Source organism: Amia ocellicauda, chromosome 5 (assembly GCF_036373705.1).
Source record: "Amia ocellicauda isolate fAmiCal2 chromosome 5, fAmiCal2.hap1, whole genome shotgun sequence".
In the NCBI taxonomy this organism is placed as follows: domain Eukaryota; kingdom Metazoa; phylum Chordata; class Actinopteri; order Amiiformes; family Amiidae; genus Amia; species Amia ocellicauda.
Window position 1 is genome coordinate 13,314,331 of NC_089854.1, and position 18,025 is coordinate 13,332,355.

Consider the following 18,025-nt stretch of genomic DNA (forward strand, 5'->3'; position numbering starts at 1 on the left):
CCTTATTAAATGTTTCATGATTATAAGCAGAATGTATCTCATTGTTTCTATATTAATTTTATATGATTCCATATTACCATTTTTAAACATCTTGTCTGTAGTCCTTGAATACCTACACAAATCGTGTTCATAAAACTTTCTTTTGTTTTATTCAGACAATGGCACGAATGCCAGAAATGTGACTGTTGTGTGTTCCGTGCCAAAATAAAGTGTACACAACAAGGTTGAAGTGTAATGATTTATTTGAAACTTGATGAAAACACTTTTAGTAAATTGGTGTCAGACACTGAGCAGGATGGGTCAGAGCGTGAGGGACTTCCTTCTTGTTGAGGTGGTTGGTGAGTTTCATTAGCAGTAGATGTTTTGTTCAACACAAAACACAATTCATAGTATCTGAAACAAGTTCAGAAATAATGAAGCCAAACAGGTTGACTTCTACATGATTCTGTATACAAAGATTTTAATTGTTATACTGTTAATTCTTAAACATAAATAGAGTCAAACTGCAGGTATCCAAAACAAAATTACTTAGAAATGTTATGTTAACAATACTTATTAAATGATTCAAGTGTAATATTTGATAATTTTAATTTCAAAACACTTTTAATAGTATGGTAGATTGGAACTATAAGAAGGTAAAAAGATCAACTGTTGCAATGTATGCTTCTGGTGTGCAATACCATAGTATATCAAGCAAGAGATCCTTAGTTTTGCTACTGCAGACTCACAGATACAGGCATATACAATATTTTATTTCAATACGATTTACTTAGAACATTGCATTTAGCATTCGTAGACATGTTCTTTTTATGACAATAATGCCACATCTAAAATTAAATAGTGTCTGCTTACCATAATGGTTGCATTTAATCGATGATCAAAACACTCAAATCATAAACATAATTAACGTTTCTTCTGAAGCATTAATCGCCTGGTTGCACGCTTCACGATCTAAGCAGAAAACAATTTCTGAAGATCTTTAAAAAAATAATGTAAAATGTGATCACCCGATCCCACCTGGACATAAAACATAATATGATCGCACGTCTATAATTGCAGTGCATGACAACATTTGGCAGCACTTTGGAGTACAGATACAATAACTATTACTTATCTGAGCGAATTAACAGCTGATTTTGTTTTTAATTGACCATATTACAGTTATTATTAAGTTCTGTCACAAATATGTCAAAGTGGCATTTTACATTTGACCAGTTTATTAAAACTAGCTTATTTACCAATTGACTTTGCATCTTGTTAGAAAATTCACCGTAATAGATGTAGCCTTTGGAAAATGCTGCCAAAAAGCTAATCATCTACGTGTTCATTTATTTCAATTCGCCAACACCCTACACCGTCCGCGGCGCGTCAAATCTGAAGCAACGCAAAGCGCTGCCGCGTCCCGGGCTTTAGAATAAATTGACTCGGGTTCAATTATTTCTCCGGTTTCCTGCACCGCCCACTCGTTTGGCTTAGTGCCACATGCCGCAGTATATCAAGCTGCGTGCAGTACATACTTCTCTCAATACTGCGCACATGTTAGTAACTTCTACAGGGAAAGATATAGAAGCTTTTAAGAATGGATATTGTTTCTGTTTTTGGGATGAACATCCTTTCAGTTTTGATGGGCTTGTTTTGCATCGTCTTGGTTTTGAAGAATTGGGGTAAGAGGCGTTTAAACAGCAGGCTGCCCCCTGGTCCTTCTCCATTGCCCATAGTTGGGAACTTGTTTCAGATGGACATAAAACAGCCCTACAAGTTTTATCTGGAGGTGAGTGTCAATCACTCATTATTTGTGTGTTTGTTGTATTTTGTTTTTGGAACGCAATCCAACTACAATCGTTCGTTTTATTTAATTAATTGAGTGTGTTTTCTTTTTAGTTTTCATTTAAAAAATATATTTTACATATGAATAAAATAACCAAAAACAGGCAATAAAAACGATGTAAAGGCTATATTTTCAGTTAACAGTAAAGGTAATGGATACTCTTGGAGCAAGGATGTTCTTTCCAAACATTTATTCGTGTGATTAAGGAGAACACAATTGTTTGTGTTAATTTTAACACACGGATGGTGTTGCTATATTAGGAGAAACTTCTGATCGTCTAAAATGTTAGCATAAACAAATCTTTATATTATTCATTGCAAACCTGGTTTTGCAGGTATACCTTAGTAGATTATAAACGCATACAGGTAATATGCATAAGCCTGGATCGCAGAGTCCTCTAGCTTAAAATCAGCAGGGACCTCGACGTAAAAAATATAATAAAACCGTTATTAAATATCACATTTCGATTAAAAACTCTAGCGTACATTCCTGTTTAAGGCTTCTCCTCTCATCTCTTGTGTTAATCGTCATCGTTTGTAATCAAACATTTTCAATAGCAGTAGATACAGTAGAAGCAACTCATCCGTCAAAACAATTTAAGACGCATTACAAAACGCACCTTGAAACACCAATATCTAATGAAATGACGAAGCAGTGCAGCACACCCAGTTGTGCGCAGCAACCACTTTGCAGGTTACCGCTCTCTGCAGGGATGTGTACAAGGGTGTTGTGGTGGATTTCTGAACGTCTGTTCTGGTGACCAACATCCTTAAAGGCTTGATACCCCCTGATGCTTCTTTCTTTCCCATAGCTGGTAACCTGCTTCAGATGGACATGAAACAGCCGTACACTTTAATGTGGAAGGTCACTATGCACGCATGAATGTATTATACACTCACCTAAAGGATTATTAGGAACACCTGTTCAATTTCTCATTAATGCAATTATCTAACCAACCAATCACATGGCAGTTGCTTCAATGCATTTAGGGGTGTGGTCCTGGTCAAGACAATCTCCTGAACTCCAAACTGAATGTCTGAATGGGAAAGAAAGGTGATTTAAGCAATTTTGAGCGTGGCATGGTTGTTGGTGCCAGACGGGCCGGTCTGAGTATTTCACAATCTGCTCAGTAACTGGGATTTTCACGCACAACCATTTCTAGGGTTTACAACGAATGGTGTGAAAAGGGAAAAACATCCAGTATGCGGCAGTCCTGTGGGCGAAAATGCCTTGTTGATGCTAGAGGTCAGAGGAGAATGGGCCGACTGATTCAAGCTGATAGAAGAGCAACTTTGACTGAAATAACCACTCGTTACAACCGAGGTATGCAGCAAAGCATTTGTGAAGCCACAACACGTACAACCTTGAGGCGGATGGGCTACAACAGCAGAAGACCCCACCGGGTACCACTCATCTCCACTATAAATAGGAAAAAGAGGCTACAATTTGCACAAGCTCACCAAAATTGGACAGTTGAAGACTGGAAAAATGTTGCCTGGTCTGATGAGTCTCGATTTCTGTTGAGACATTCAGATGGTAGAGTCAGAATTTGGCATAAACAGAATGAGAACATGGATCCATCATGCCTTGTTACCACTGTGCAGGCTGGTGGTGGTGGTGTAATGGTGTGGGGGATGTTTTGTTGGCACACTTTAGGCCCCTTAGTGCCAATTGGGCATCGTTTAAATGCCACAGCCTACCTGAGCATTGTTTCTGACCATGTCCATCCCTTTATGACCACCATGTACCCATCCTCTGATGGCTACTTCCAGCAGGATAATGCACCATGTCACAAAGGTCGAATCATTTCAAATTGGTTTCTTGAACATGACAATGAGTTCACTGTACTAAACTGGCCCCCACAGTCACCAGATCTCAACCCAATAGAGCATCTTTGGGATGTGGTGGAACGGGAGCTTCGTGCCCTGGATGTGCATCCCACAAATCTCCATCAACTGCAAGATGCTATCCTATCAATATGGGCCAACATTTCTAAAGAATGCTTTCAGCACCTTGTTGAATCAATGCCACGTAGAATTAAGGCAGTTCTGAAGGCAAAAGGGGGTCAAACACAGTATTAGTATGGTGTTCCTAATAATCCTTTAGGTGAGTGTATGTTGGAAAGCAAAGTGCTGCATTAATTTTAGTTCTCATTTTAAAGAGGCATTTAGATCTGGACTGATTTTCTTGCATATAAGTATACTCATTCCTTAAGCATTATCTTATAAGTAACGTTTAAATATAAATTCAATATGCAATGTACATATTCAATATTTATATATTGTTTCTGGGGTTTGCAATCTTCCGCGCCGAAGCTGACCAGCAGAGGGCGATACTGTAAATACATATTTCTAACCTTTAAATCAGTGGTATTCTCTCTCTCTTTTTAACATGAGCCCCAGAAGCTGATGGTGGGTTTATGAACTGGTGGGGCACAAAAAGACATGAACACCAAGTAACCATGTGTATATATATATTTAAAAAAGTTTTTAAAAGGTTAGTGGCTTCCGAGTGAAGATTACATCGTTGTCAATGATAAAATTCAGTTTTCAAATTAGGCCTACTGACCATTTTTGAGCACTAATAGTCGTGAGAAAGCATATTAAAACAATAAATAAGTATTCATTTTACTGTGTACGATGGTTAATTTATTTACTGCTGGAGTTATTTACATTCGCTACAACCAAAACTACAAAAAAGAAAAATATGGAAACCAATCAAAAACACTCCAATAATCAGAGCTGTTTCTTAGCACAACCCATCTAACACGCAACGTTGCCACAAACGGTAAATTACGTTGCTGTAACATTGTGTGTTAGCTGGGAAGCGACCTATGTAGCGAAATGAATACATTTTCAATGATTTTCTATAATCGATTTTCATAATTGTTTTTCACAGTGATCAGTTTTCAAATAAAGTTGTCTATGATGAGGGGGAGACCCGGAATGGGAACTGGTTAAACCCGGAATGCAGGTATTATGATGAATCCGGCACCCCCTGGATATCGTGCATGCCTGAGCAATCGCCTTGATTTCGCACTTGCGCAGACCACACATGGTTTTCTGGCCACACGTGGAACCAATTAACCTTTCACAGGATGTGGCTCGCAGGCAGCCTGTTGAAGGCCCCTGCCTTACATCATGCCCCCCCTTGACACACAACACCCCCCATTCTAAAGTAGTTTTTTTGTACCTGTAGAAAATCCCTAATCTGTTTTAGGAGCCAGATTCTATTAGTGTCGCAAACACTTTTCGGGAAAGTATTTTACTTACTTAAATTGAGAGAGCAACAGCATGCTGCAGGTAGGATTGCAATCATGACATCATGTTACTTAATGTGCCCCAGCACTGGCGTACTGCCATGACAATGTTCAACACATGATGCAAACCCCAGAAACATTACAAATGCTCATGCTTCATTGGAAGAGATGGAGAGCACCTGAACAACCAGAGGAGCACCTAGCTGGCTCTCACAGTGATTTCTTCTCTTGTTCCTCCAGATCAGCAAGACGTATGGCTCAGTGTTCACAGTGTGGCTGGGCAGTAAGCCAGTGGTGGTTCTCTCTGGTTATGAGACCATCAAAGATGCCTTGGTGAGCCAGGGGGAAGAATTTAGCGGTAGGGCCAACTACCCTGTTCTGATGAAGGTCACCAGAGGGTATGGTTAGTGACTTCTTCTTTTCAAAGCAACCCATACAAAACAAAAACAAAAATTGACTCCTGTGGGAAAAAAAATATATGCATTGCATCATGAAAACTCAGACAGGTCATGCTACTAGTACAGGCAGGAGTTGGACAAATGGGTGGTAGCCCTGCAGTGTCCCAGGGCTGAGAAGTATTTCTCTACTTTTTCCCACATCTTCAGGGTTAGTGGTGAGCAGTGGAGTGAGGTGGAAGGAGCTCAGGAGATTCTCGATCACAACTCTGAAGAACTTTGGCATGGGGCGGCGGAGTCTGGAAGAAAGGATCCAAGAAGAAGCCAAGAACCTGGTTGAAGCTTTTAGGAAACATGGAGGCATGTCATAGGTTTTCATTGATCTATTGAAGTTGGATTGAAGTTGATTCAGACATACTTCATGCTGTCTTTTCAAACTGAATGCTGTTGAAAGTGGGATGTTTGTCTCGGGCACACCCCAGATTTTGCTAAACATTTTAGTGACCTGCCAGGCTTCTCTATCTTCAAGGCATTTTTGCCTAATCTGAATCAAAAAGAAAAACGACCAGCTTTATACATCCCGTTGCAGGCCCAGCAATGAGGTTGATGTTGTCTTTGGATTAATGAAGCTCAAAAGGAAGTTTCTCACAGTTTTCATGAGTTTGTATTTTTCTGTTAAATTATTTTGCACACTTAAACTAGAGTGTACACAAACCCACAAAAGAGGAAAGAAATTCTGATGTTTGCTTTTCAATGAACTAATAAATCTGTTCGTGGAGATGGAATTAAATATTTTAGAGGGATGCAACCCCCCCCTCGCCAATAAAAAAAGTTTGACAGTCTCGCTCTCAGATGCATTGAGTGTTTCTTGATAATGCATTTTACAGAGACTGTTAAATATCCTAGTCAAATACGGAAAAGTTACTAAAGTTAATAAAACACACAATTTCATACTATTTCTATTTTTGATGTATTCATTTAATAGACCCCTATATGGAAGCAATGTACGAGGCTTACAAGAGTATAATGTATAATCTGTACCAGACTGCATGCCCTTTACAATAGGTTGATTTAATGCTTGTGCATTTGTGTTCCGTTACAGATTCTGCTTTCAATCCTAAACAGTTACTATGCAATGCGGTCTCCAATATAATTTACTCCATTGTCTTCGGCCAAAGGCTAGACTACGATGACAAACAATTCAAATTTCTGTTGAGCGTCATTGACCGCTATTTCAGTTTCCTGAACAGCTCCAAAGGACAGGTATCTTTGGTTATTAAACATTAAATAAAATTAATATACTCCCCTTAATTAAAGAATTCCATGAAACAATTGTCCTTTCTAGTCATTGAGAACTGTTTTTTCCAGCTCTACAACATGTTTCCCTGGGTTTGCCAGCGACTCCCAGGTCCACATCACCAATTGTTTGAAGGGCACAGGAAACTCCGGGAGTATGTGAAAAAAGAGGCTGATCAACGACGGGAAAATCTTGACAGAGAGTCGCCAAGAGACTATATTGAAGCTTTCCTTGTTAGAATGGAAGAGGTAAGACAGGGATTCCCGCAGCTATATTCAGGCCAGATGGCCCACCACAAATCAGTGCCACCTGTCCAAATAAATGTGTGAATTTTGAGAAAAATGTACACACAAACCTACTACTACAGGACTACAGACATGAAAGAAAGATTTGTAAAATTAAACCTAACACAACTCAATAAGCGGAGAATAAAATGTACAAGGACTATTGCTCTCGCTCTGACCCCAAGCTTTCGCTACCCCCCATGTTCTGCCCCCCAACTCTCACTACCCCCCCATGGTCTCACTCCCCCAACCCGCTCCTCCCCCTCACCCTCCCATTCACACTGTTGTCCACTGTCAAAGGCCTTACACATAAATTTAAAAGAGGCAATACACAATTATTTAAGTGTTTCTTTTTTATTCTACATTTTCACAGGAGAAAGGCCAACCTCACAGCGAGTTTGTCTATGAGAATCTGGTGAGCAGCGTGTGGAATCTTTTCTCAGCAGGAACAGAAACCACCTCATCCACACTGAGACACGGCCTGCTGCTCATGCAGAAGAATCCTCATATTCAAGGTGGGCCACCTTCGTACTGCTGTTTCCAGCAATAAGCAAGCAAACAAGAAAGTGCCCTAGTGTCCTAGGTTTACAGAATATGATGTGAGGATCTTTCAGGGGGGTGAACACCAGGAAAGTCCTTAAAGCCTGTGCTGACCCACTAGCACCAGTATTCATGGTTTAATTCAATCTATCCCTGAGCCAGTCTGTCATACCCACATTTCCACTATTGTCCCTGTGCCCAAGAAAACAAAAACAGCCTGCTGGAAGGACTATTGCCCTGTAGCACTCACCTCTGTGGCCATGAGGTGCTTAGAGAAACAAGTCAAGGACTTTATCTGCTCTTCACTTCCCAGCACCCTGGATGCATTGCAGTTTGCCTACCATCCCAATAGACCTACGGATGATGCCGTAGTCCACGTACTGCACACCGCCTTATCTCACTTGGACTAAAGGAAGGGGAACTATGTTAGAATGCTAGTCATTGATTACAGTTCAGCTTCCAATACCATAGTCCTCTCCAGGCTTGTCACCAAGCTCAGGGACCTGGGTCTGAACAATCCTCTGTGCCAGTGGGTTCTTGACTTCGTGATGGGCAGACCCCAGGTGGTGAGGGTGGGCAACTGCACCTCGTCGTCCCTCTCTCTCAACACAGGGGGCCCCCAGGGTTGCGTTCTGAACCCCCTCCTGTACTCCATGTATACGCACGACTGTGGTCACGCACGGCTCAAATTCCATCAAAGTTTGCTGATAACACAGCTGAGGTGGGCCTGATAACAGACAATGATGAGAAGGGTTAGGGTTAGGGTTAGGGTTAGGGTTTGGGTTAACCCTAACCCTAACCCTACCTGGAGGAGGTGGAGAACCTGACATGTTGGTGACAGGATAACTCTCTCTCCCTGAACATCACCAAGACTAAGGAGCTGATAGTGGACTTTGGGAGGAAACTGGGGAGGAACTACAACTTGCTCAGGATCAGTGGGGCCCCAGTGAAGAGGGTGAAGTACCTCAGTGTCTACATCACAGAGGACTTGACATGGACCACATACATTGACAGCTTGGTCAAGAAGGCTCAACATTACCTCTCTTACATCAGAGACCTGGGGAAGTTTAGGATGCCCCCCAGATACTGAGCACTTTTTATATGGACACCATTGAAAGCATTCTGTGAGGAAGTATCACCGCCTGGTAAGGGAACAGCACCACACAGGACCGCAAGACCCTGCAGAGAGTGGTACAGTCAGCTGAGCACACCAGAGAGGATACATTACCCAACCTGGAGGATATCTACACCAGGAGGACCAGGACTAAGGCCAGGAAAATCATTAAGGATCCCAGACACCCAAACAACAGCCTCTTTGCTGCGATCAGTAAAACGCTACCACAGCTCCAGGGCGAATACGGAGAGACTTAGGAGGAGTTACTACCCCCAAGCCATCCGGATCCTTAATGAGGATGCTGCAAAGGTCCTACAATAGTTAGTAACAATAGCACTAACAATATCCCATGGACACCTTCATCAGTGCATACATCTTATTTATTTGCTAATTTGCACTGTCCATTTGCATTGCCCCATATTTATGTATACACTTGATTTTAGATTTGATTAATAATACTTGATTGTTTGTATTTATTTTGTATGTATATTGAATGTTATATATACAGTTAGGAGGCTCTTAGAAAATGCATTTCACTGCCATTGTGTACGTGACAAATACAACTTTGAACTTTAGAAGATTGATGAGAGAACCAAAAGGATTCACAAATCTCTCAAATTTCTGCACTTGAAGTCTGAATGTTTTTATCTTTGGATTTCAGAGAGGATTCAGAGGGAGATCGATGATGTGATCGGTTCCTCACGAAGCCCGACGGTCCAGGATAGACAGAATATGCCGTACACTGACGCCGTCATCCACGAGATCCAACGAACTTTCGACCTGGTTCCCACGGCTGTCCCCCATAAAATGATGCGAGACACAGAGTTCAAAGGCTACTGCATTCCTAAGGTGAGCGATAGGCCTGTATGTATACCCAAATTTCACAAGTCTTGGAAACTCTGTGATTTAAGCAGATGTTTTGGTAAATTTCGTACATTCAGGATCATTTGGAACTTACTTCTAAAGAGACCAATGGACCAGAGTTCCCTGAGCTGACCAAGTGACTTGTACTTGCTTCATACAGTCTTAATTTCGTCAACGTAAACTATGACAAATTTTTGTTATCAACAACCTATTTTCAGTGACGATAACAAGACAAAATATTGTGGGGGGGGGGGAAAAAACAAAACTAAAAATAAATGCCTTCTAATTTTAGTTGACTGAAATGTGGCAAAATGAAATCAGACTAATGGACATAAATGAAAGTATTTTGTGAGGCAGAATTGGTCAAGGGTTTCCAGAACCAGGGATTCCATAATGGGTGTTTGACCAGCATATGATGACAATGTATTAACAGACTGCATGAATTTACCACAGGATACGATGGTCCTTCCTCTTCTGTCCTCTGTGCTGTCCGACCCAAAGCTGTGGAAGAACCCGCACACCTTTGACCCGGAGAACTTTCTGGCTGAGGATGGAAGCTTTAAGAAGACCGATGCCTTTTTGCCCTTCGGACTGGGTAGGTTTTTGTATGATTTCAGTTCTGTGACGTGTAGAGAGAGTGAGAAAATCAAATATTGACATGAGAGATTTTGATGATGAATAAAAGAGAAATCATTTGAGTTTAATTGCAACTGGAACTCTTTCCCTGCACCTAGGGCCAGATGATGAAGCTTGATATTATCAAGTTTAAGATGCACCATAGTATTAAGTACGTGTGCACAAAAGACAATGAAGATAGAATTTTAAAAGCTTACATTTGCATATGTAGATAACAACACCGTGTAACAACACTTACTACCTAGGAACAAAAAATAAATTATTTCCTAATTGCTTATGACTCAAAAGTATAGAAAATGGCTATTATTCCCAACAAACTTTGCAGTGATATTTTAACTTACGTATTTCCAGTGAGAAAATGGGTGAATTTGTGTCTTTTTGTTCACGTAAAGTCAGAAAAACATGAATGAATCCAAATTTAACGTATTTATACTAAAGTAATACAGAAATGACTACAAGAGATTTAGAAGCGAGTAGTTTTTCGAGATTTACGATTATACTATACAGTATAATCGTAAATCTCGAAAAACTGGCTTCTTCGCTTGTGGGGAATAACAGCCATTTTCTATACTTTTGAGGCATAAGCAATTAGGAAATAACACTTATTACCCAGGATCAAAAATTGTGTTGCATAGTGTAATCAAAGGTTCAATGAAAAATGAATCATCCAACTAAAACCTAAGTTGTGCAAAAATGTGATTCTCTAAGCTATAGCATACTTAGTTTATGGTTTGTGGAACAGGGAAGCGTGCCTGTCCCGGTGAGGGCCTGGCTCGAATGGAGCTGTTCCTGTTCTTCACATCCCTCCTCCAGAGGTTCACATTTTCATCCACACAGCCCCTGGAAAAGATCAACATCAGCCCTGAATGCTGCAGCTTTGGCAAGATCCAACGCAGCTACCACTGCTATGCAAAACTCAGGTTTTGTTGAGAATCAAGTCCTGCTTCCAAACTTCTCTCTTAAGAACCAAGGGTTTTGAGAAAGATGGCCTCCCAGGACCAGGCTCTTTTTGGTCATTTTTTATTCCTTTGCTTTAAAAATATCCCAGTAAATGATTTTTATACAGTAGTACCTTGAAATTGGGCTCTTTTTAAATAACATCTTGGGGAACATTCGGAAGTACCTAATATACCATTAAATAATTGTTTTTTGGTTTTAACTCTGTATAGTTTACATAATTTTACAAAATGTTAAGATTTTGTTTGAATCTGCATAGTGTTTGCAATGAGATTAATGGTCTAAACGATGTTATTTAATGACACAATTAGATACCTTACAATACTTTCTGAATGTTTTGTTGAAATATTCTTAGGCAAATTGATTTTTTTTTTTACCCTTTTTTTCTGTCCACATGTTTTAATAATAATCTTGAATTATTATTACTTGTTTTGTTAAGAAATGTAGTAGACGATATTTGATGTTCAGGATTTAGGTAAGAGAACATCAGAGTAGGCTACTGCAACAACTACAAAAACACCTTTTACTTATGTTAATTATTTTTTAAACTTTTTTTAAATTATTCAATAAATGTCAATGTTTGGAAGAGAGAGAGGTTTGAAACTGTTATTTAGAGACCTGGGGGACCTTACAAAATTCCTGGAAAGTTTTGATGAAAAATATTACAGTACTGGTAAAACAATGCCGGAATGTCAAAGCATTTTCCACAGTCTGTAAGTATTTTTTTTGGGTGGAATTTAAGCGGTCTGGCTTCAAGTTAAGGTCAGAATGCCTAGAATTTTCAGAAGTCCCATTTCGGACAGTTTGGAAAATATGCAAATGATGCAGGTACCTAATTAGCATTCACACCATGCCAAAATCAAAGCTGTTGGCAGGTAGTTCCTGACAAAAATATATCCGCCTATTTCAAGTTGTCCTAATGGAATCGAACAGTTGGATAGAGGCGATATAAAAACAGACAGTAAAATTAGTTAATGCTAATGTTGAACTATGGGTTAACTGTAATGAACTGAAAGCAGCATACTAACTGGGGATGATCCCATAGTTAGTGTACATCTCCATACAAAACTAGTACGCAAGTTAAATGCCAATTGCAATGAACTTGGTGGTTGAAGTCAGTCCCCAGCTGCGGACTAAAAAAGGTCTCAGTTGCAACGAATCCCAAAATATCTGCTGTTGCCCTCTAGAGGAGATTAACAGCTGGATTTAGGCATAACAGCATTTGCACTCTACTTTTAAGTGTATCGTCCCTCACAGCCTGGTGGTGCAAGTCCAAGCTGCGATTCTTGATTAGTACTTTGTTCCTGCAAAATTGATTTCCAGGTGCTTTGGCGGCGATGTAGACTACATCCTAAAAACAGAATTTACGGAATACGTGAACAATGTATGGATGCTAGCTAACTGAGCAGCAAATATGCAAATGCAGATCCAACAAACTAGATGATCTAGAATCACCCACCAGAAGGAATCATGAAATTCCTGTATTGACTATGAACATAGCCCTACAATTGTATGCCTAGGGGCTGTCACAGACCTCTAAGTATAACGGTGACCTACAAGGTATTTCACAGTCCTCGATATCAAAATGTATCATGGTCATGGATGCTTTGAAAAAACTATTCTGAAATTGGAAAGAGGATGTATTGTGTCATTTGGTTCAACGTGACACAATACATTTGCTATCCAATTTCAGAAAGAGATCAAGTAAAGGCCCAATGAGAGTTTCATAACACGTCTGGAATCCCAAGGTCATAGGACGTATAGACTGGACTCATAGTCCAATAACACGAACAAACATTAGGCAGGGAGGCAGGGATAATTAACCACCTCACTGCCACATTAATAAAACATTGTTGTCTGCATGAAGCAATTTGACATGCCAGCCTGCAGTTTATATTGTATGTTAAAAACAAGTTTGTCTTCCCGCAGCTAAAACAATCAAGCCTTCTTAACGATTTCTACAGTAAAGTCCCAAGTCTGTATTTTTGCAGTATCCAAAATAGCACTATTGTTCCCTAGATGAGCAAATAGCAAAATCATGCAATTTCAGTCAGTCTCAGAAGCAGGGGATACAGTGTGTAACATAAAGACACAGGGACATATTAATATACATGTGTTGTAAAAACTACTGTGTATTACATTACACTACTATTTGCTAGTTTACTGAAATATCATGTCATATAAAACATTTCCACCCTAGTAATGTAATGAAAACTTACCTGAAAGCATGTAATCTTTGGCAGTGCAGTAGTTCCCGGGCTTAACATCCAATGGAAAATTTCTGGAAAACATCTGGAAATGTACCAGAAAGTTTCAGACTCCTTCCAACCCTAGAAAATATACTTTAACCAACATGGGTTACTAATTGTGTACAGTTAACAATTTGTAGTTGTTTAGTACATTCTCAGGATACTCCAATGAAGTAGTAAGTAGTAGTAGTAAGTTTATTTTTAGAACATAAATACTGGTCAGCATTCAGCAGGCAGCAGATGTTTTAAGTTCTCAACCAAATACCTGTGCCCCCAAAGCAAATAACCTTTACATTGTTTAACTCTTTTAGTGGATTGAAAATCCAAAAGGCAGTGGCTGATTGAATTAACCCAAGGACAGTAGTTGATTTAAATAACCAAAAGACAACAGCTGTATACAATCCAAGGAAACTATTTACCAAAATGCTTTAAGAAGGTAATAATTAAAGTAGCTCCCAGAAAGTAGTAAATACAAACTAATTATATGCTTTATAGACAAAACTGAATTAACAACATGAAACCATTAATAACATAAAGAATATAAAGAAAAAAATTAAAGTAAATGTTCCCACTACAATAAGGGTACACTACTTTGGTACAAGCATGCTTTAGTCAGTTTATGTTTCTTTCTGTAAGGTAATGCAAAACCATTCATATAATTGTGAAAATGTATTGTAAATACTGCTTGGGCAATGAACAATGAGTTATGTATTATTACATGCTAATTTATTGGGGCTGTGACATGTATTCCTTAGTCTGACAGAAAGTAATCCAGCAAAAAAACGGACTAAAATGTATTTAGACCACCCTTCCTCCCCTGATTCCATACTTACTAAATCCCTTCACTTTTTTTTTTCATTGAATGCAAAGTATATTTAAAACTAAGAACTATATCAGTACTTACGTGTTGTATAATTGATCTTATAGGTAGAAATATTCAAATGCTATACAAATGTATACTGTGGAAAATAGTTGGAGATCTGTCCTTCATGCCAATCCTGCTACAGAACTTTACTCTTAGGTCTTTGACATAAACCCTTCTAAGGAGCAAATGAAAAGGTGGAAAAAACAAGAGGACCCTCGAAGGGTAAGAGAAAGAGTGACTTGATCCTGACAAGATTGATGCAATCTGTAGTAAATAGAATTAAAGATTGTTGCTGGACACTTGTTATTGTGTGGGTTATGTTCCTTCCCACTGCTTTTGTTCAACGTTCTTATACTGTATGGCCATAGATCTTGTATGATTTAGTAAAATGTGTATAATTGCTGCAGACAATAGCAGGTGATATTGTGGCCATATTGTTTTATTCAGAAAATGTTTTTCTTTACACTTTTCTTAACAGTGAACTTACACCGATCAGCCATAACATTATGACCACCTGCCTTATATTGTGTAGGTCCCCCTTTTGCCCCCAAAACAGCCCTGACCCATCAAGGCATGGACTCCACTAGACCTCTGAAGGTGTGCTGTGGTATCTGGCACCAAGACGTTAGCAGCAGATGCTTTAAGTCCTGTAAGTTGCAAGGTGGGGCCTCCATGGATCGGACTTGTTTGTCCAGCACATCCCACAGATGCTCGATTGGATTGAGATCTGGGGAATTTGGAGGCCAAGTCAACACCTTGAACTTGTGATTCATCAGACCAGGCCACCTTCTTCCATTGCTCCATGGTCCAGTTCTGATGCTCACGTGCCCATTGTAGACACTTTCGGCAGTGGACAGGTGAACATGGGCACCCTGACTGGTCTGCAGCTACGCAGCCCCATATGCAACAAACTGTGATGCACTGTGTGTTCTGACACCTTTCTATCCGAACCAGCATTAACTTTTTCAGAAATTTGAGCTACAGTAGCTCATCTGTTGGATTGGACCACATGGGCCAGCCTTCGCTCCCCACGTACATCAATGAGCCTTGGCCGCCCATGACCCTGTCGCTTTTCCTTCCTTGGACCACTTTTGATAGGTACTGACCACTGCAGACCGCAAACACCCCACAAGAGCTGCAGTTTTGGAGATGCTCTGATCCAGTCGTCTAGCCATCACAATTTGGCCCTTGTCAAAGTCGCTCAGATCCTTACGCTTGCCCATTTTTCCTGCTTCTAACATATCGACATTGAGGACAAAATGTTCACTTGCTGCCTAATATATCCCACCCACTGACAGGTGCCATGATAATGAGATTATCAGTGTTATTCACTTCACCCATCAGTGGTCATAATGTTATGGCTCATCGGAGTATGTTCTCCAAATGCTCTGGTTAAATACTGGTTCATGGGAAATTTGCACTTATGAAAACTTTGCTTTCAAGAAATTTTGCCTATTTTCAAATTGCAGATATTTGGTGAGGCTTCATGCGCCATGTCATGTAATATTATTGGGCAATTTGTTGTTTAGGGTTTTATAAGTTTCATGTTTTGTGCTTGACCATGAGTAATCACTTCATTCAGCTATGTGGTCTTTTTTATTTCTTAAAGTCATTAAACAAATAATTATTGTATATATGCAGTTTTTATTATTATTGTTTCTGCATGAGTTCTAAACAATTCTATTTTGTAAATGCTCTCACAAAGTAAATATGTAAAATCAATTTATTTATATATATAATGTATTTTGAAACATGCTTAAATACATTTTATAACCCATTTCCAAACATATGTTAAAATATTGCACTGCAAAAATATTTTTTAAATACGTTTAAAATGTTTTGTTTCCTGTATTAGTATTCAAGATGTAATGATCCCATATCAAATATTACAGGGTAACAACTGGTTCCCCACACCCATACCTCTTGAAGGTGATTAACTTACCCCTCCCGAAACCATGTCAGGCAGGCTGTGAATAGCTTTTGATATGCTATTGACACAAGACTGGTAGACGGACTGTCTCCTTTTGTTATGCTATTGTTCTGCTATTGATATCAGAGATCCCCACCACTCAGTTATCTGCATTTACACCCTGTGAATCAAGAAAATACCTGAGAACAGTTGGGGAGACATTAAACTTTTAAATCTCAATTTTACTAGGGTGAAATTAATCCAGCTTCAGCCTTACATTGCTTTGTAGCTGCATGAGATCAGGCTTCACTTTGCCAGAGTTGCTGGCCAAAGTAGAAATGGTGAAAGGCAGTGATCTGTGGCCTCACATTATGAGGGGTCCATACATTTGAAAAAATATTAAGTACAGGTCTGCATTATTTTTAGTTCTAATTTCAAATAGGCATATATGCCAGGACTGAGGACTTATAGAGCTAAATAATTGTCATATAGAGCTTATAAAGCTGTGTAGTAAACTATAATTCATGTAGAAATTTCATTACATTTTGCACTTCCATTTTGTGATTGGTACACTAAAATATGTTTGTGAAGATCAAGGACATCCCTTTTTAATCCTGAATATGTGGTTTGTTATTCTGTAGTCTGATTAAATAAAATGATTTTGATTTAAATCTAACATGTTTGTGTATTTGGGTTTAAGAATTATTCATTGCCTAGTGATTTCTGTTAGAATAATATACATTTTTGTAATGTTTAGTGCCTCTTAAGCTTGACATAGTTTAAGGCCTCAGTTTTTCAAAATCAGCCCGTCAAAGGTTTTGTTTACCCTATTCATACCAATGTACTCTGCTCTGTACTGTCGATAGACTTACACAGCATTTCAAAAATATACAAGAATTTCATTTTGATTCTATGCTTTCACAGGAGAAAGGCCATCCTCACAGTGAGTTTGTCTATGAGAACCTGGTGAACAGCGTGTGGAATCTTTTCTCAGCGGGAACAAGAACCACCTCGTCCACACTGAGACAGGGCCTGCTGCTCATGCAGAAGTATCCTCATGTTCAACGTGGGTAACCATCATACTGCTGTTTCCAGCAACAAACAAGCAAATAAGAAAGTGTCCTAGAAGCCTGATGAGGAAACTGAGGAAACTGGGAGAATTGCCAAATCTCTCAAATTCTAAGTCTGATTGTTGTAATTTTTGGAATTCAGAGAGGATTCAGAGGGAGAACGATGAGGTGATCGGTTCCTTCCGAAGCCCATCAGTCCAGGACAGACAGAACATGCCCTACACCGACGCCGACATCCATGAGATCCAGCGATTTTTGGACAACACTCCCACAGGTGTCCCCCATAAAATGATGTGAGATACAGAGTTCAAAGGCTACTGCATTCCTAAGGTGAGCAACAGACCTTTATGTGACCCTGTACTTGTAATATAGCAGCTCATTCTCCTGAGCTGTTCAGTACTCTTACAATTTTGTACAAATATTATACAGATATGCTTCATTATGCTTCTTTTTACTTGTACATTGTTAGAACTGTGGTAGGTTTACTGTGATTTCTCCTATGCACCCTCCCTTTAGCACATACCTAGGAGTTTACTGCATAATGTCTGTATTTCTTTGAACAACGATGTATGCTTTTTATTTTATATTAATTGTACTCCTGAACATTTGTAATTCTTAAATTGTGATTTCTATTGATTATACTACTGCAATTTTGTAATGGTTAAATTGAATGTTGGATTGATTTGTATTACTGATCTTTTGTAATGCTTGTGTAAACTGTAAGTCGCCCTGGATACGGGCATCAATAAATAATAAAC

The 18,025-nt window shown here is 39.3% G+C and overlaps 1 protein-coding gene across 3 annotated transcripts; it reads left to right on the forward strand.

Moving 5' to 3' along the window:
* Positions 1 to 1,471: 1,471 nt before the first annotated feature.
* On the forward strand, positions 1,472 to 18,025 carry LOC136749521 (cytochrome P450 2M1). Of its 3 annotated transcripts, XR_010816760.1 has the most exons (10): positions 1,472 to 1,771; positions 5,328 to 5,490; positions 5,693 to 5,842; positions 6,585 to 6,745; positions 6,851 to 7,027; positions 7,437 to 7,578; positions 9,379 to 9,566; positions 10,035 to 10,176; positions 17,122 to 17,263; positions 17,410 to 18,025. XR_010816760.1 is itself a non-coding variant. In XM_066703916.1 (9 exons), exons 1-9 carry the CDS (start codon positions 1,580 to 1,582, stop codon positions 17,142 to 17,144), a joined length of 1,338 nt encoding a protein of 445 aa, XP_066560013.1. In that variant the 5' UTR covers positions 1,472 to 1,579; the 3' UTR covers positions 17,145 to 18,025. The 3 variants fall into 3 exon arrangements, 2 of the variants coding, with proteins under 2 accessions (XP_066560013.1, XP_066560011.1); XM_066703916.1 differs by having other exon boundaries at positions 17,122 to 18,025; XM_066703914.1 differs by lacking the exons at positions 17,122 to 17,263; positions 17,410 to 18,025 and adding an exon at positions 10,960 to 11,764.

What these genes read in the sequence shown, in the direction of transcription:
- LOC136749521 (XM_066703914.1), top strand. Translation starts at nt 1,580, where the DNA reads ATGGATATTGTTTCTGTTTTTGGGATGAACATCCTTTCAGTTTTGATG. An exon ending in GAAGGTCACCAGAGGGTATG is followed by an intron (nt 5,491 to 5,692) that starts GTTAGTGACTTC and finishes CCACATCTTCAG; the next exon opens with GGTTAGTGGTGAGCAGTGGA. An exon ending in AAGGCTACTGCATTCCTAAG is followed by an intron (nt 9,567 to 10,034) that starts GTGAGCGATAGG and finishes AATTTACCACAG; the next exon opens with GATACGATGGTCCTTCCTCT.